The 20,196-nt window shown below is 39.2% G+C and overlaps 1 protein-coding gene across 2 annotated transcripts in view; it reads left to right on the top strand.

Annotated features, from left to right (window-relative positions):
* Window positions 1-20,196, top strand: part of LOC132404550 (inactive ubiquitin carboxyl-terminal hydrolase 53-like) — a 133,881-nt gene that overhangs the window by 51,151 nt on the left and 62,534 nt on the right. For both annotated transcript variants that reach the window (XM_059988758.1, XM_059988757.1), the window contains exons 8-9: window positions 563-712; window positions 9,291-9,453. In XM_059988758.1, the coding sequence (XP_059844741.1) occupies window positions 563-712; window positions 9,291-9,453 (313 nt within the window). The remainder of the gene's footprint in view (window positions 1-562; window positions 713-9,290; window positions 9,454-20,196) is intronic.

The following is a 20,196-nucleotide window of genomic DNA, read 5'->3' as shown; positions in this document are numbered from 1 at the left end:
GGGGACAAGAGTGTTTGCATTCCCAGATTTAAAATCGACACATAGATTCCATGGCATTGAATTTTTATTCTGTTTCTTCATCCTGATTATTCTGGGAAACTTTAATTCCTTATTCATTAGTGTGCATATTCCATGTGTTGTTATTTTGTCATTTAGTCTTAGAAACTAAAAATCAAAAAGAAATTTCATGCCAGGAGGACTTGAATGCTAAACTCAATTTCACATTTAATTTGGGTTAAAACAAGCTCTTTATTTGGTTCTGTTTACTTTGGGCCAGTGTGTAAATAGGATTGCCATTAGAAGGTGCTACTGTTTTGGAAGGAGCTGAACTATTTGAGTAGTTATGTACAAATCTCTCATATTACAAATCTCTTTGGATAAATTTAGTTTCCTCCCAGAATATGTAACTTTATAAATAAGGCAAATGAACTATTGTTACAATGCCTGCAGAATCTTCTATCTTCACTTTTAAAGTTGAAGCCTGAATATTGTTCAAATTGTAAATCAAATTTTGAGCAATGTGGTAACACAGCCTCATTTGTAATGTTCCATGATCTTTAAGCTTTTTTTCAGAGCAACTGATGAATTTGCTAAAAGAAGTGAATTGTTCCTTGTTGGGATGGTATGCTACTCCAACAGACACTACTGTACATTTGCCTTTCATACTAAGAGCTCTAAGTGGATTTTCTTTGATGATGCTAATGTTAAAGAGGTGAGATTTACATCAGTTTTTTTGTAAGTATGATGGTATATGGATTCTATTTTGATAACATTTATATAAGAAGAATTGGAATTGGAAAGTCATTACACAGTGCATTGGAGAAATAGAGGGGAAAATGATATGAATGCAGAACAAAGCTCAATGTGATCTGTTACAGAGAGAATGCAGTATAGGTAAACAATAGGGTGCAAGATCCTAAAAATGTTGATTGTGAGGTTAAGAGTCCATTTTATCACACTAGGGAGCCACTTAATAGTACAGGTTGAGTACCCTTTATCTGAAATGCTTAGAGCCAGAAGTGTTTTGGATTTTTTTTCTGATTTCTGAATTTGTGCCACCAGAAAGTAGTCTGTCTTACACTTGGTCATCACGCTTATGCACTTAACAGTGAACAAAGACCTTTGATATAATGAAAATATAATCTGTGCAGGGCAACAAAAGCAACCCAGCAGCATTGGGTAAAACCTGAAATCAGCCGTTGAACAACAAACAGTGGCAGGCCATCTCCACCTCCAATGCTGTCTTTTGAATAAAATGTTGTAGTACTTTGTATTTTACGTTCTTTATGTTTTATGTAAAGTATACAAACAATCAGTAACATAGACTTATTCTGGTGCTAGATTTTTGTGATCAGCAGATGATTTAAAAATTTAATGTGGTGCCTTTCCTTAAATTTCTGCAAACAGCCTACTGAATATTCACAATTATCTTCAATTTTAAATTTGTTGTGATAGATCTTTGTTTTGTGATCAGTGTACTGATAAGCGGCATACAGTCACTCCAATGCTGACAGCACACAATCGAGATCTTCATTTTTTGCTCTATGCTGTGTTCTGCTATTTTTTTATTAACTTCCACTCATTACATATGTGATGTCACTTCTCGGAACTGTCTATGCACTTGTGGAATTTTCCATTTGTGGCATGTCAGTGTTCAAAAAAATTCAGATTTTGGAGGAACTTGGATTTTGGAATTTTGAGTAATGGGTACTCAACCTGTATTACTACAGTGGGATAGAAGCTGTCCTTGAACTTAGTGGTAGTGCTTTCAAAGTTCAAAGTAAAGTTATCACAATAATGGGCTTTTGTTTCTTCTGGACGATGGAAGAACAGAGAAGAGAGAGCATGTCAGGTGGGTGGGGGCTTTGATTATGCTAGCTGCTTTACTTAGCGAAGTATAGTCATAATTGATGGAGGGGAGGCTGCTTTCCATGTTTTGCCGAGCTGTGTCCACAACTACAGTTTCTTGAGATAACAAAAAGAGGCCCTTGAGTGTGAGAGAAAGTTTTTGAGATTTATGGGAATAGTTTAATGGCTGGGTAAAATTGAAATGATGGTCACCTCCTCGGAAAGAGAAAGCGGAAGGGGGAAATGTTGCAACAAGCACAATTTATGATCAAAGAGTGTCTTCCCCCAGTGTGTGATTTTTGTATATATGAATTAAATGGTCTTTATTGATTTTTATTTGAGACAAAATGAATATGAAGAACTGCCATTTGAAAACAGTTCATTGTTGGTAGATGGAAACGTATTTAAGCAGTACATAATATGACACTGCTTTCTTAGGCCCTTACAAATCAAGTCTGCCACAAATACATTAAAGTTGCAAAAGAATCTGCTTAAAATGGACTCATTAGATTTTTTTTTCACATGGCTATTCCAAAGTACTAATGGGAAGTTTTACTCTTCCCTCTGTAAACTTAGCTATCAAAAACTCTGACCAAAACTAGTACACTTACCCTTAACCACTTGGTTCTTCTCCAGTTGTGGCCTTTCCATTAAGCTTAAATTTAGAATGATAGTCGATCAGAATCAGACTTATTATCACTGTATGTTGTGAAAATTTGTTTTGTAATAACAGTATATTACATGACATAAAATTACTATGTTACAATAACAAAGTGCAAGAGGGGAATAATAATGTAGTGGTCACGGGCCATTCAGAAATCTTATGGCAGAGGAGGAGAAACTTCCTAAAATATTGAGTGTGAGTCTTCAGGTAAATTCCACAGCTTTGACTCCCACCATATAAAGCCAAACAAAAGTATTAGGCAATTGCAACATGACTTCCTGACTCAAACTCATTGCCCTGACTGATCGTTGTCTTTACTTTCCTGTCTACTTTCATGCCCACTACTGGACTGGACCTCAAGAACTATTGCTTCCATTAGTTTATTATTGTCACATGTACCAAGAAACAGTGAAAAGATTGTATTGTATACTGTTCATACAGATCAAATCATTACATAGCGCATTGAGGTAGTATAAGGTAAAATGTAGAATCAAGTTTAACTGCTACATAGAAAGTGTAATGCAGATAAACAATAATACACTGACAATACTAAATAAAGTTTAAGTTGTCAATAATTTAAAGTTATTAACTGGAATAAAATAAAAATGTGTTCAGACCATCAAGTAGCATTTGTGGAGAGAGAAACAGTCAACAGGTGGATGATTTTTCACCAGAACCTCTGATTATTATATAGCATGATCAGTGAGTGTTATTTTGAAATGAGCATTCAGCTCTTGCATACTTGTACCAAGTTTACTTTTATCCATTTCCTGCCATAGCAAAGCGCACTGTTTAGGAGAGTGTGAGGAAAAAGGTCTGGTTAGTAGTGTACTTTTGTTCTGTTTTAAATTTTGGATGCGGCTGCTTATATAACTTGCTTTTGGTCACCTTACAGGGGCCGCAAAAGAATTTTTTTCTGCCCTATCACTTGTTTTGGGTGGCTTTTTTATCGTCTTTGCATTAGCAGTTTCCTAGCGTCAGCAGTAAAAGAGGTGCTTAGCATGTTTTTGATAGAAAAATGAGCCAGTAATTAGATAGTGGTGTAGTTGTTGTAGGCCTAATAAGGCAGGACCAAGAGTTTTTTTGTAGTCTAGTATACTGGCAGGGAAAGCGAATCAATCAGGGAGGCAAATCTATCATGTCTGGGGAAAGTCCAAGCATTATGGTACATCGGGAGCAGAGTAGGAATAGTAGTTTACTTTTAAGAAATTAAATAAACACGACTCACGACTACTCTATCTTCAGTAGTTCTTTGCCCCCCCCCCCCCCCAAAAGAATAATAATGCAGCTTCAGTAATGTCAGCCTTGCCTTTTGTTTGGATTCATGGAAATGTGCTCCCCTGGAGTGTTCATATGCAAGAAATGTCAGCTAATCTAATGCCATGGGAACAAAGTGCCTTAAGTTGAGGAGATAGCTGACCTGCAGTGTTGAAGAGAATTGGCAGACGTGCTCCTGATGCTCTTTAGGGAGATGGCGTGCACCCCACGAGCAATAGGTTGTGACTCCAGACTAGAAAGAATGAAAGAGACAGGAAGCACAGGGTATGAGGTTCACACTGTATGGGAGCATCATCCCCAGAGTTGTAAGTGTCCGACCATTTTGTACATCTAGCGGTGCTCGTGAAATTCCTGAGTTGGTAGGTAGGACAGAAGAGCTCCTTAAGACTGTCTAATCTTAAACTGAAACCCCATAAAAAGGAAGTAGTGATAGTAGGAGACTCAATTAATTGGGATTGAGAATCAGGTGCGTACTGACAAGGACTCTTGTACAGTGTGTTGCATTAGGAGATCTCCCTGGATGAGTAGATAAGTTCCTATCCAGAGCTGGGGTGTATTCGGTAGTCATTGTCCACATCGGAACAAATGACGTAGGTAAGGGCAGGCTGTCATTTCTGCAAGACAAATTTAAAGAGTTGAGGGGAAGCTTAGGGATAGAGCTGACAAAGTGGTCTTCTCAGAAGTTCTGCCTGTGCCATGTGCCAGTCCAGGTAAGATGGAGATTAGAAGATTTAACACATGGCTCAGATCATGATGTTGGTTAGAGTGGCATAGGTTTATGGGACACCTTTTGGGGCAGAGGGAATCTGTATCATGGGACAGGTTGCATTTGAACAGGAGGGACACTAATGTACTGGGCAGGCATATGCTTCAGTAAGTTGAGGACAGTTTAAACTAGGGAATGTTGGGGTGGGGGCAGGGAGCTTAGAACAGGCCAGGCTCAACTGTTTAAATGCCTTAGTGGAGAATAATGTATTAGGATGTAATCTGATTTATAGGCTTCAAAAATATAAAAATGGATTTGAATAGGATGAAAAGCTTCAGTAATAGACTAAGGATGGCCTGTGTGAATGCATGAAGTATTAAGAAATAGGGACATCTCTTTTCCCTTGCTAAGGCGAGCGAGAGAGGGCCTGTGGTATGTCGAATTACTGGGTGAACAAGTAGTCTTGTCTGCAAGTTTGTGTTTTTATTGATGCTTTGCTGCACACTTCAGTGGTTGGTGGAGGGGGTGCCAATGCTTTTTGCTGGTGGGGGAAGAGCGGGTCATTGCTTTGCTGATGTGTGGGAGGGGGAAGATGGCGGGGGCTTTGGGGTTCTAACATTTAACTGTCATTCATTCTTTGGGGCACTCTCCTGTTTTTGTGGATGTTTGTGAAGAAAAGGAATTTCAGGATGTATATTGTATACATTTCTCTGACATTAAATCTACCTATGGAATAAAATAAGCAAGCTGGAACTGTATGAAATGTGTGTAAGTATGATATAATATCAGTAACAAACCTAGCTGACCTCAAATGATAGTGGTGAATATAGTATTAAAGGATATACTTAGGAAAGATGAGCAAGATTGTAAACATGGAGGAATAGGTGTATACTTGAGAGAAAATTTAAATGTGAGGCTGCTTATGGTAGGAGATGAATCAAGACTTACTGAAGATAGCTGGGTGAGAATTGAAAGCTATGAGGATAAAGGAATAACATAGGGTGTATGTTATAGACCCCCTAAAGCTGTTAGTGATTTGAGTAAACAAATAATAAATATTAAAAAAGTATGTTCTGAGGGTGATGTTATAGTTGTGAGTAGCTTTAATTTCCAGTGACTCATGGATTACAGGAAAGTGAATTAATTGTATTATTGAATGTTTTTTGACTCAGTATGTTGATACATCAACAAAAGGGGAGCCCTGTCTAACTTAACATTCTGTAACAATCAGGATAGAATTTTGAGTATGGAAGTTCTTGAGCCTTTATGAACAAATGATCATAACATTGTTAGTCTTGAAATTTTTTGGGAGAGTAATTCAGTTAAAACCAAAGCCATGAAATTGAATTTCAGAAAGGCAAAGTTTGCGCAGATGCATCAAAGACTTCAGAAGGTAAACTGGAAGGAACTACTTGACATTGAATCAGTTGAGAAATGGTAGGGTCAATTTAAAGATTAATACATGCAGTGCAGGAAATGTTCATATGCAAGGTCAGGAGAAGCAATAAATCAACTACGTGGGTGAATAATGATACACATAAAAATTACTGACTATATAAGGAATACAGAAAAATAGTAATGGTTAACCATAAGGCATATGAAAATATGAGAGCTATAGTCAAATTCAGATTGCCAAAAGGCATGTTGAGAAGGATATTGCTGATAATGCTAAGATTGACCCCAAAATATATTTTCAATACTTTAGTGGTAAAAGAAAAGTCAAGGAAGAAGTTGTGTATTAGGAATAATAGTGTTAAAGTATGTGGAGAAGGAAATAGCTGATACTCTTTACTCATATTTTGCCGAAATATTCACCTGAGAAGATGTTAACAATATGTCAGGAAGTATAGAGGAAAAATAAGGTTTTTAGTGATTGGAGATCTTGGAAAGTGAGGTCCTGCTTCAGCTGAAAAGGCCAAAAATTAATAAATCTCTGGGGTCAGACAACATGTATTCAAAGGTACTGAAGGATGTGATTATATCTACAAAAAAACCCTAAGGTGTATTTTTCAAAAGAAATTGAAGACCGGTGAAATCCCCAGGACTGGAAATGGGCTTACATTGTCCCAGTTTATAAGAAGGGTGACCACACTGACCCTGGTAACTATACACCAGTAAACTTAATATGTATCTCAGGCAAGATAGTGGAAACAACAATAATAAAGAATGAGATGGAAAAGCAGCAGATAAGAAAAGGCATGTTAGCAGAAAGCCAGCATGGTTTCAGAAAGGGAAATCAAATTTTACTAATAAGCTGGAGTTCTATGAAGAGACAACTAAAATTTATGATAACAACGGAGCAGTTGATATCATTTACTTGGACTTTTAGAGGCTTTTGACAGGGTACCCCACGAGAGGTTAATAATCAAAATACAGGAGGTAGGGATTTGGTAAAATGTGTGAATGGGTGCAGAATTGCCTGAAACTCAGAAAACAATGGGTTATGGTGAGAGAATCATTTTCACACCTAGAAGATGTTAAGAGCTGGGTTCAGCAGTGAACAGTTTTGGGGCCGCTACTGTTTTTAACTTACATTAATGATTTGGATAAGCACATAAACTAGTAAAGTTTACCGGTGACACAAAATTAAGGGGATGGGATGATAACATTCGGGCGGCAGAATCAATACAGTTAGATGTAAACAAAATCCAGATGTGGACAGATAAATGGCAGATGAAATTTAATGTAAGTAAATGTAAATTTTTACATAGAAGTAGAATTATTAGATATAAATATACACTGGGTGGGTCTTGAATTAGAACTACACTGTACAAGAAAGATTTGGGCATTCTGGTAGACTCATCACTTTCAACATCTAGACAATGCCCAGAAGCCACTAGGAAAGCTAATAGAATATAATGCGAAGCTGTATATTGTGCTTGTGAGGCAATATATTGAGTACATTTGGTTTCCATACTGTGTGAAGAATGTGAAGGCACTGGAAAGTCCAGAGAAGGGCAAATTGACTCATTCCAGATCTGCATGATGTGTGCTATGAAGAAAGACTGAGAAAACAAAATCTTTTTATTCTACGTAGACATAGAATGAGAGGAGACATGATAAAGTGTTAAAATCATTAGGTGTACAAGTAAGGTGAATGCCAGTTGCCACTTCAAAATTAATCCATCAGCAAGGACACAGGTTAAGGGGAGATTTTAAACTATCAGGAAGCATTTCTTTATATAGGGAATTGTAGACACATGGAACAAACTAACTAGTTATATAGTTGAGAGTAGTACCTTAGAGACTTTCAAATCTAAACTTGTTAGTTATTTCAACACTATGTAAATAGGAACTTGGCTTGCTTTGAAGAGCCAAATGTACTGTTCTTGTCAAAAACTTCCTAACGTATCCAACATTTAAATGCTATCTCTGTGTTACGATATCAAAGCAGAGTACAAAAATAGCAAATGGAACATTTGGTGGTCAAGTCCATTCTGTCTGCCAAGGGAGTTTTGTGCTGTCATCCTAGTTGCAATGAACCTTCCAACCCTGGAAAAGGCAAATGTTAAGCTGGCACTGAAGGAGCTGAGCACTGTGATCAACATTGACAAGACAGCACATGCTATACCTTCCCAATTATTGTGAGAGATTTCAACCAGGTCAGCTTGAAGTCTCTGACAGAGTACCACCAACAATGTTACGTGTGGAACCAGAGGGGTCAACACATTTGATCACCATTAAGAATGCCTACTGTGCCATCCTATGCTCACACTTTGGCAAGTCCAATTGCCTGTTTGTACTTCTACTCCTGGCATATAGGCAGAGTCTGAGTTCCACAGCACCAATAAGAAGGAAGCATTGTGTGGTATGGTCAAGTGAAGTGGAAAAGTGCTTCCGCACTGCTACGAACCTGAAGACAGGGATTCATCTTGTAATTTATAGTAGTTTTTTTCTTTCAAAGGTTCATTTATTATCACTGAAACTCTTCTTCTCCAGATAGACATGAAACCAAGAAAAAGAGAAAGCCAACACCGTCATCAACCCCTAGATCCCCCTTCCCCACACACAAAAATAACTGAGGAAAATACAGAATATTAGTCCAAATCCATATTCAAAACGCTGAAAAAGCTGGGTAACATTCTCCATGCACAGTGACAGATCTTTCTCTCTCTGGCAGCAAGCAATCAAATGGCAATCCTCCCTCTCTGATAGCAGAGCGATCTCACCAGCAATCAAAAGGGAGGTAGCCAGCACTCACCTTCCGCTTCCACCTCGATGTTTTAGTCTCCCTTGTCGCTTCAGTCTGTGAACAATGAGTCGAACATCAGCTCACCCCCCCCCCCGCAGCATTCTCGCCACAAGGATCTCACACGCTGTCTCTGCCTCCTGGAACTCTTGGAGACCGCAGAGCGCTGAAACACCCAAATGATCTCCAAACTGTAAATCACAGGCTCCTACAGTTCCAGAATCACATTCAAGACAAAAACTTAACAGAAGACATAAAAGAAGTGAAATATATGGTTTCATGATCTATCCAGAAGATGCTGACTGAAGGAGAATTGTACTCGGGTGTCATCTTGACTGGAAAAAAGCTTTCATTTTATTACTGCCATAAAACAACAAATTTCATGGTGTGTGTCTGTATGTGAGAGATAATAAACCTGATTCTGGTAAAAATGTACCCCAAGTATTTGGAAAGTAGGGGGGAGAGTAACAAAAAGATAGAAATTTTGTTAAAGCCACCTTACTTGTGAAGTTCATTTAAATAGTTTTTAAATATTGCTTTCGTTGTATATTTTTGTAAAGCATGTGATTATGTGCAGCATGAACTTTAAACAAAATGTTTGATAGGTCGGATCAAAGTGGAAAGATGTGGTCTCCAAGTGTAATCGAGGCCACTTCCAACCTTTGCTGCTGTTTTATGCTAATCCCTATGGTATGCCAGTCAGTACTGAGGACGCACTGAGACAAGTATTTCATCCTGTTCACTATAAATTGGATGGAGAGGATTCAGGTGAGTTTCTGGTTCCAGGTTGATAGAGGTAGATATTAATCACTATAACATAGCTGACTATGCAAGTAATTTATCAGAATTTGCATCTATAATCTGTTTTCATTATTAAACAAATCATCTTAAGTTTCTCTGCTGCTACAGTTGCAAAGAAAGCTCTGCCACTTGAATATGGTTTAAATACTTTTTCACACTTCTGCGTTCAAGTTAAGGGATTGATCCATTTATAAAACACAAGATGATAGGCTGATCTCTCTGTACCCTCATTAATCCAGTGAAATGTACACCTTAATCCACTGAAATAAGAATTTAAGGTGTAATCTGTACTTAAACCAAATCCTTTCTGTTTTTAAAGATTAGTGTTAAAGATTCAAAACAATATTTCTAGGTCAGTATTCAGCATCAACCAACACCATCAATATAATTTAACTGCTGATTGATTTCAATGTTAATCTCAAATGACAGCATTTTGGAGTCTTTCACATGCCCCATTTCTGGTTATTTTATTTCTGTGCAAATACCCTTTCAACATGTGTCATAGAATAACTATGACATTGTTGAAGTGTTCTCAAATGTAACTTGAAATTCAGATCATTAAACAGAAGAGCTCCAGTTTCTTTCAGCATCAGTTGCAATGACTTAATGGGACATTAAACAGTACATGTATGATTTGAACGTTGTGAACTGCCCTGGTAAACTGAACTATCCTCACTCCTTAAATCATCAATATTTACAAAAAAAATTACCAAAGCTCTTCCTATTGTGGAAAAATTACTTCTGCAAATTATAATTGCTATCTTTATACTTCATGGTTTTCCATTTTAAAAACAATATCAGTAGATGCAAGTTTGACTGGCTCGCATTTAAATGCCTGACGAAGGTAAATGTATCAGCTTATTTTATTTTCTTTGCCAAGTGTGCATTAAAATGTCCAAAGATGATCAGTTGAAAAAGCAGAATTCATATCTGTATAATCAGCCCTGATATTCAATACAAACTGCTTTATTTTTCTACAGAATGGTACTCAAGACCTTCAAACCCATGATAGTCATGCAGGAATCATCTTGTTACATGGCTCAGTTTTGTGCACTTAATTTAGGTTCCACATACAATAATGTGCATGTTTGTTTTGACTAGACTTCTGTGGTGTGGTTTGCTTTTTGCTGCCAACTAGCTATAAGCATGACTATTTGCTAAAGGTAGTCAAGTGAGACAGTTGAATATTAAATCCAAGTTTTTTACAATCCAGAATGTTTGGGCTTCAAGGTGCTATGCAGCTTTAATTCTCATTGACCATTTAGTTTTTATTGAGATACAGTGCAGAATAGGCCCTCCTGACTCTTCGAGCCGCATCATCTGATGATCCCCCAAACTTAATCCTAGCTAATCATGGGACAATTCACAATGCCCAATTAACCTACATCCAGTGCCTCTTTGGGCTGTGGGGAAACTAAAGCCCTTGGAGGAAACCCACACAGTCAAGGGAGGAATGTACAAACTCCTTCCAGGCAGCAGCAGGAATTGAACCTGAGTCACTGGTACCATAAAGTATTGTCGGTAAACCAGTATGCTGCTGTGCCACCCAGTTAATATCCTGATTTTGCTTTTTTGTCTTCTGGTCTTATCAATCCTTTGATACTACTCCTGTGCCAGTACGGATCTACCATCTGATCTTTTGAACAGTTCATGAACACTACCTCTCTTCTTTCGCAGTGCTTTTACTGTAATATTATGCGTGCACTGTACGGCTGCCTCAAAATCAGATTTTGAAGCTCATTGTCAATGCTCCAGTAATCTCTTCGCTTATTTCCTATGGTGACTTGGGATATATCTCATGCAGTCTCAGGGACTTGTGTAGCCGAATGATTTCCAAAATCTCTGACATTGCCTCTTTCTTAACCTTGACATGCTTCAGTGAGACAAACCTATCAGTACCCCATGCAACTATTTCACTAAACAATATCTACGTTTCCACTGTGCTTTTCCCTGAAAACCACTTTTCCCAATTTATACTCCCAAGTTCCTGCCTAATATCATTGTAATTAGTCTGCCATCGATTAAGTAATCACCCCTATCGCCGCTTATCTTTCTCTGTGGCTATGCTAAAGCACCAGGTGCTGTGGAAAACTATCTCTGAAATGCTCACACACACAGATCTGTTACTTGACCAGGTTCATTGCCTTGTACTAGATTGAATATGGCCTTTTCTCGAGTCAGCTTGTCCACATATTGTGCTGGAATCGTTCCCAGACACACCCAACAAGTTCTACCCCATATCAACCTTTTTGCCCGGGAGGTGCCAGTCAATATTAGGTAAGTGAACTCACCCATGACAATTTTTGCATCATTCTGCTCCTCATTATCCCGGCTGCTGTTGGGAGCCGTGGTGGATGTGCACTGGAGATATAGAATACTCCTAACAGAGTGACTGTTCCTTTCATGATGTCCTCCCTTTCTGCAGTTGTAATACTGTTATGTTTTGTAACTCCAAAACATCGAACACTTGAACGAAAAACACAGATGTGAGTAACTAGATGAGATTTTTTTTGCTTTAGCAAAGTATGTGCATGTGACATGATGGCTTAATAACGCATGCCATTCATGTACTTCTACATATAATCCATAATCAATTGTTAAAACAAAGAATACTTAATCAAAACAATATTTTACAATATTATTCAAATATTACTGAAATATTAAATGCACAACACTCCTCCCTGCTTAGCTATGAACTCAAATTCAATATAGAATGCATAAAGCATCTCAACATTTTTATATATTATGTAATATACATTGTCTATAAAAAGTATTCACCTCTCTCGGAGGTTTCATGTTATATTGTTTTACAACACTAAATCACAGTAGAATTAAGAGCAAACACCAGGAAATCTGCAGATGCTGGAAATTCAAACAACAACACACACAAAATGCTGGTGGAACACAGCAGGCCAGGCAGCATCTATAGGGAGAAGCACTGTCAACATTTCAGGCCGAGACCCTTCGTCAGGACTAACAGAAAAGAAAGATAGTAAGAGATTTGAAAGTAGTGGGGGGAGGGGGAAATGCAAAATGATGGGAGAAGACCGGAGGGGGTGGGATGAAGCTAAGAGCTGGAAAGGTGATTGGCGAAAGTGATACAGAGCTGAAGAAGGGAAAGGATCATGGGACGGGAGGCCTCAGGAGAAAGAAAAGGGGGGTGGAGCACCAGAGGGAAATGGAGAACAGGCAAACAACTAAATATGTCAGGGATGGGGTGAGAAGAGGAGGAGGGGCATTAACGGAAGTTAGAGAAGTCAATGTTCATACCATCAGTTTGGAGGCTACCCAGCCGGTATATAAGGTGTTGTTCCTCCAACCTGAGTTTGGATTCATTTTGATAAGAGGAGGCCATGGATAGACATATCAGAATGGGAATGGGATGTGGAATTAAAATGTGTGGCCACTGGGAGATCCTGCTTTTTCTGGCGCACTGAGCATAGGTGTTCAGCGAAACGGGCCCCAGACAGTCCTTCCAGGTAAGGCGACACTTCACCTGTGAGTGGGCTGGTGTGGTATACTGTGTCCGGTGCTCCCGGTGTGGCCTTTTTATTATATTGGTGAGACCCGACGCAGACTGGGAGATCTTTCCAGCTCTTAGCTTCATCCCACCCCCTCCGGTCTTCTCCCATCATTTCGCTTTTCCCCCTCCCCCACTACTTTAAAATCTCTTAATATCTTTCCTTTCGGTCAGTCCTGACGAAGGATCTTGGCCCGAAAGGTCGACAGCGCTTCTCCCTATAGATGCTGCCTGGCCTGCTGTGTTCCACCAGCATTTTGTGTGTGTTGTGGAATTAATTTGACTTTTTTGACACTGATCAACAGAAAAGACTTTTATGTCAAAGTAAAAGTTAAGACAAAATTCTACAAATTGGTCTAACTTTATTACAAACATTAAACACAAAATGATTGATTGCATAAGTATTCACCCCCCTCAAGTCAGTAATTAGTAGATGCACCTTTGGCAGCAACTACACCCTTGAGTCTGTGTGGTTAGGTCTGTATCAGCTTTGCACATTTAAACACTACAATTTTTCCCCATGTTTCTTTACAAAACTGCTCAAGCTCTGTGAGAATGCATGGAGATCATAAGTGAACAGCTCTTTTCAAGTCTAGCCTCAAATTCTCAATTGGATTGAGGTACGGTTTCTGTCTTGGCCACTCTAGGACATTAGTTTTGTTGTTTATAAGCAATTCCTGTGATGCTTTGGCTTTATGCTTGTAGTCACTGTCTTGCTAGAAAACGAATCTTCTCCCAAGTCACAGTTCTCTTGCAGACTGCATCAGGTTTTCCTCCAGGATTTCCCTGAATTTTGCTGCATTCATTTTACCCTCTACCTTCACAAGCCTTCCAGGGCCTGCTGCAGTGAAGCGTCCCCACAGCACGATACAGCCACTACCATGGATGTTATGTTTTTGCAGTGTTTGGTTTATGCCAAACAAGGCCTTTAGTCTGATGGCCAAAAAGTTCAATGCTGTTTTCATCAGACCATAGAATCTCCTTTAGAGGTTCACCCATATGCCTTCTGGCAAACTCCAGCTGTGATTTCTTGAGTTTTTTTTAACAATGGCTTTCTCTTTGCCACTCTCCCATAAAGCTGTGACTGGTGAAGCACCTGGTCAACAGTTGTTGTATGTGCAGTCTCTCCCATATCAGTCACTGAAGCTTGTAACTCCTCTTGAGTTGTCATAGATCTCTTGGTGGCCTCCCTCACTAGTCCCCTTCTTCCACTGTCACTCAGTTTTTGAGGACAGCCTGGTCTAGGCAGATTTACAGCTGTGCCATATTCTTTCCATTTCTTGATGATTGACTTAACTGTACTCCAAGGGATATTCAGTGAATTGGAATGCTTCTTGTATCCATCTCCTGACTTGAGCTTTTCAGTAACCTTTCTGCAGAGTTGTTTAGAATGTTCTTTTGTTTTCATGATGTAGTTTTTGCCAGGATATTGACTCAGCAGCAGTTGGACCCCCCCAGATACAGATGCATTTTTACTACAAACAATTGGAACACCTTGACTGTGCACAGGTGATCTCCATTTAATTATGTAACTTCTAAAACCAATTGGCTGCACCAGTGATGTTTTGGTATGTCATATTAAAGGAAATGAATACTAATACAATCAATTATTTTGTCTTTTATATTTGTAATTAATTTAGCTTACTTTCTAGAGACCTGTTTTAACTTGGACACAAAAGTGTCTGTCTGTTGATCAGTGTTTTGTTTTAAAAACAAAAGGCCAGATTAAATCCACTGTGATTCAATGTTGTAAAACAGTAAGACATGAAAACTTCCAAGGGGGGTTGAATGCTTCTTTAGGCACTATTCAGACTTGAAGATTTAATCATGGAGTATTTCTTACTCTTGAAGAAAAATGTCTTTCCTGACAGGGAGATCTTTCTGCTTGGCAGGTGAGACTTGTGGCTGTGAAATAATCTCAGGTTCATGACGGTTGTAAGAGTTGACTCTGGCATTTCAGGAAGAGGTTTTGACAGTTCTGGACACCTTTCCTCCTTAACAATCCACTCGTTCTGCTCAGCTGATTGATGTGTTGTCATCGGATACAATCTGCATTGTGTAGAAGAGTGGTCCAGTTCTGTCCTTGATCTTTCCAAACACCCACTTTTGATCACCTGTAAGGTCCCTCGCCAGGACTATTTGTCCAGGAGTGAAACATCGAACTCTAAAGGAACCCTCAATATTCTCAGCTGTTTATCCTGCATACTCCATCTGAAATTAGGATTGAGGAGATCCAAGCATATGCACAAAGGATAATGCAGGAACTTTATATCTGGTGAGTTGTTGGTTGTGGAGTGTGCTGCATTACAGATGCAAGGAGGAAATTGTCAAGCTTCTGATTAATTATCAGTGAAGTGTGTTCTGCTGACATTGCTTGCAGTGTGTGTCTTTTTTCTCTGCAGCGGTAAGAGAACATGATGCAAAGTCTATGGGGTGTTTTCTTCCATCACTCATAACTTGACTGCCCCTACACCATAAGGCGAGGCATCACAAGCAAGCTTCACTAGAGGATGTGACTCATAATATGTGAATACAGTGTCTGATACCACCATTTCCTTCGCATTCTTGAAAGTCACTTCACACTGTTTTGTCCATTGCCATTTCTGCTCGCTCTGCAGCAATGAGTTCAAGAAGTTTGGCAGGAACCTATTATAGTAATTGGCAAATCATCAAAAGCACTACAGCTGGGACTTATCTTTTGGGCTTGGAGTATCCACTACTGCTTAATTTTTCTCAGCACATTTGTATAAATCTTGTGTGTTGGTGGTGTGGCCACAGTAAATGATGCTTACTTTACATCATGCTCTGAGCCCATAATCTTCTAATCTTTTAAACACTGTCTTGATATATTGGAGATGTTCCTTGTCTTGCTCACCGGTAGCGATGATGTCCGGTAGCACTGAGTGTCTGGGGAGCCTTGCATCACGTGGTCCATAGCTTTTTGCCAGAGTGCGGGTATAGATTCTTCTCCAAAAATAAGTTTATTATGGCAATAAAGTGCTTTGGACTTTTCTTCCATCTCCATCTGTAGGTAGGCTTCAGCGAAGTCCATTTTGCTGGTGTTTTCTTCCTGAAAGGTTTACAGAGAAATTTTGTAATTTGTCAGAGGGTATAGATCTACTTTCGGTACTGGGTTGATAGTGATCTTAGAATCACCACAGATGCTGACAGACCCATTCTTAGCTATTGGGACCACTGATTTTGCCCATAGGATCCACTTAAGTTTGGAAAGAATCCCTTCAGTCTCCATGTGATGTAGCTCATAGGCTACTTTATCACAGATGGTAAAAGGATCTGGATGAGCTTTGCAAAACTGAAGTGCAGCATTTTCATTTAACAATATTTTACCCTTTGAGTTTTCCAGTGTCATCCAGGACCACTGCTGTGGCATCATCCAGTGTATTTCTTAATTCGCTTTCAATTGATTTTATTGCAAGGGATGTGGTATATAAATAGAGGATTGATCTCCAATCAATTTGTAGTTGTCTGAGCCAATCACGTCCCCACATTGCTGGTCCTCCAGTTTGTTACACATACAAGCCCAATGTGGCTTGTTGGTGTATTTCACTGTTAACAGATGTTGTTTCCACAGGACTGATATTTTGCCCAATATAAGTTCTTAAGTTGGATATCTACAGGTATCCGTTCACTAACTTTGATATATCATATGACTGAAACAGCTGAGGCAGAGACCAATTGCATTTTAAATAATCTGTTGTTCACTTCTTCTGGCCTAAGCTTGTCTGTTATTTTTCACATTGTAAATCTTAAGGCTACTCAGTCCTGTGTTACCCTCATCATTATCAATTTTTTTTAATCAATAGCGTGCAGATTAGTGCTCTTTCTGAAATTGCAACTTTTTTTAAATCTTTTTCTCTTCCCTGTGTAATCCCTGTTATTTTATTTTGTTCTTTGTTGCCTTTTCTGTAAATTTCATCTTTAAATCTGCTTCTGTCTGGTGTGTGTGAGTCCCTGCCACAATGGTAATATAATTTGATTGACCAGGCTAGTTTCTGGTTCACTGTTACAATTTTGTTGTCACTCATTTTCATTCCTGACTGCAACTCAATTGTGTGTGTGTGTCTCTGCTGTTTTCAACGATACAGCTATTTCTACTACTCTTTTAAATGTAAGTTGTGTCTCAGGAAGGAGCCACTTTTGAATGCATTCTTTTAAGATTCCACAAACTAAACAATCTTTCAGTGCATCATTAAGCCCATCACTGATCTGACGATGCTCAGATAATCTCAAATTAGACACAAATGCTGAAATGGACTTCCGTTCCTTTTGATTTTGCTTATAAAACCTATATTATTCTGTAATCAAAAATGACTTTGGTTTAAAATGGTTCTGCATTACTTTCACAAAATCAGCAAAATTTATTTTATCTGGTTTGGTTGGAGCAGTTAAACTTCGAAGCAAACTATGCCTTTAAGCCAAATGTTCCTACCGAAACTGGCACTCATTTCTTTCTGGCTATTTGATTTGTTTTAAAATACTGCTCAAGCATTATATGCTCAGCATATAATATCCACTTATATTGTGTATTCGAATGCAACCATCTTTACAATGTAGTCAGCTATTTCTGCTTTTTTAAAAAAAATTATGATTACCACCTGATACTGATTTCTGGCTTTTTTAAACTGGACCGTTTCTGTCCTTTCCCAAAGAAGCACATGATGTGCTCTTTTTTATTCAATTGTTTCTCACTTTGCTTTTCTTGCTGCACTTCAACATTTAGGTAGTCATCCTAAATTCGTTTAAAAGTTATTCATCACCACTTCTGTGTTTTGTAACTCCAAAACATAAAATTAATCAAAAGAAAAATGAAGGAGCCCGAACAATGTGTGTACACTTTTTGTTTTTACTTTTAATAAGACATACACTTATGGCGTTGTGGCATAATGATGTATGCCATTCACCCACATTTATGTATAACCTGTAATGAATTATTTAAATAAACAGAGAATGCTTAATCAAACAATATTTTTAAGTATTACTCTAACTACTGAAATATTAAACACACAACTCTATCCCTTATTAGCAATGCAACTTCTCCTACCTCCCTCTTTTACCCCTCTTCCTATCACTTTTGAAACACCTGAACCCTGGAATGTCAAGCAAACAATCCTGCCCTTTCGACAGCCAAATTTTTCTAATAGCATTATATTGCATCCAGATTAAGACCATAAGGTGTAGGAGCAGAATTAGGCCACTTGGCCCATTGAATCTGCTATGTCATTTCATCATGGCTGATCCAATTTTCCTCTCAGCACCAACCTTATGCCTTCCCTCCTATTCCTTTGCCACATATTAAACTGTTAATCCTTCTAGTTCTGGTCTCTCTAGCACTTGGCATGGATGGCAATCCTGAGATCACAACACTGGTGGTCTGGCCCTTTAACTTAGCATCTAACTTCTTGAACTTCCTATGCAGAACCTCATTACTCGTCCTACCCATGTCATTGGTACCTACGTGGACCATGATTTCTGGTTGTTCACCCTCCCACTTAAGAATGCTGAGCACTCAATCCAAGATATCCTGGATCCTGGTACCTGGAGGCATCATACCATTTGGGAATCTTGTTCTCACCCACAGAACCTCCTGTCTGTTCCCCTATCACCACAGCGTGCTTCTCTCATCTTCCCTTCTGAGTCACAGAGCCAGACACAGTGCCAGAGATCTGGCCACTGTGACTTTCCTCTGATAGGTCAACATGCTCTGCCCCCAAATAATGTGATATACCTGTAGTTAAGGTGGATGGCCACAGGGGTACTCTGCACTGGCCCCTTAACCCCTTTCCCCTTCCTGTCTGTCACCCAGTTTCCTGTGTCCTGCACCTTGGATGTAACTACCTCACTATATCCCTCACCCTCCTGAATGATCAGAAGTTCATTGGGTTTCAGCTCCAACTCCTTAACGCAGATTGTTAGAACCTGCAGCTAGATGCAGATCACCACCCTGACTGTCCAATCTGATGATTGCCACTGTGCTTGCTCCTGCCTTCCTTTAATCAGCTCTTGTTAATTAATCACAAATGTGGATTGGTCACTGGTCAAAGCTCTTTTTCATTGTAGTGGCCTTCTGTTGGCTTTCTTACTCAATCAGTGGACCTGAGTGAAATCCCCTCCTCTCAAAACTTCTGATCTCCAGATTGGTATCTCATCAAATCTCTTTGACCAGCAACTGCTCCAACATTAACACCAAATGCCCCAGCATCTGCATCAACTGATCTACCACTCTGGTTCCCATCCCCCTGCCAACTTAGTTTAAACCCTCCCAAACCTGCTGCAAGGATATTTGTCCTCCTTAGGTTCAGGTATAACCTGTCCATTTTGTTCAGGTCCCTAAAAGAGATCCAAAAAATCCACAAATTTGAAGCCCTATCCTCTACATTAATTCTTAAGCCAAACATTTGTCTACCATGTCATCTTTTCCTTAACTTCACTGGCATGTGGCACAGGCAACAATCCAGAGATTACTACCCTTGAGATCTTGCTTTTTAGCTTTCTCCCTTATTCCTTATACTCACTGTTCAGACCTCATCACTTTTCGTTGTAATGTTGTTGGTACTGGTGTGCAACTGAACTTCTGGCTGTGGACTTGATCAGAGAAATCATTGACCGTGGCATCTGGTAGGCAGAGTACCATCTGTCAGCCCTGTTCATGTGTTGCCTGTTGCCCTAACCAATGAATCCCCTCTCCTCTTTACCCTCTTCCCTTTTGAGCCACAGAGCCAGACTCACTGGCAGAGATCTGGCCGCTGCGACTTTCCACCTGCTAGGTCATCTCCTGCAACACTAGGAAGATTGGCATACTTGTTATTGACGGGAATAGACACATGGGTACTCTGCACTGACTGCCTGTTCCCTTTTCCTCTCCTGATGGCTCTGCAACATTCCCCATAGCCTTGTCAATTAAGTGTTGTAAAAGTCCTATCTGAATTTGACTTTACAAAATGCAACACCTGAATTAAACTCTATTTGCCATTCCTTGATCCACTGAATCAGATGCTCATGATCCTCCTGTAATTTTTGATAACCTTCATTGTCTTTTATTCCAGCTGTTTTAGTGTCATCTGCAAACTTACTAACCATGCCTTGTTCATTCTTATTCAAATGAGTAATATAGATAACAAACAGCAATGGGCCTTGCAACAACCCTTGAGGCACAACAAATAGGCATGGGA

This window comes from Hypanus sabinus, chromosome 14 (genome assembly GCF_030144855.1).
Source record: "Hypanus sabinus isolate sHypSab1 chromosome 14, sHypSab1.hap1, whole genome shotgun sequence".
Taxonomy (NCBI): Eukaryota; Metazoa; Chordata; class Chondrichthyes; order Myliobatiformes; family Dasyatidae; genus Hypanus; species Hypanus sabinus.
The sequence above is the reverse complement of the archived record's forward strand: the minus strand, read 5'-3'. Positions and strand labels throughout refer to the sequence as shown.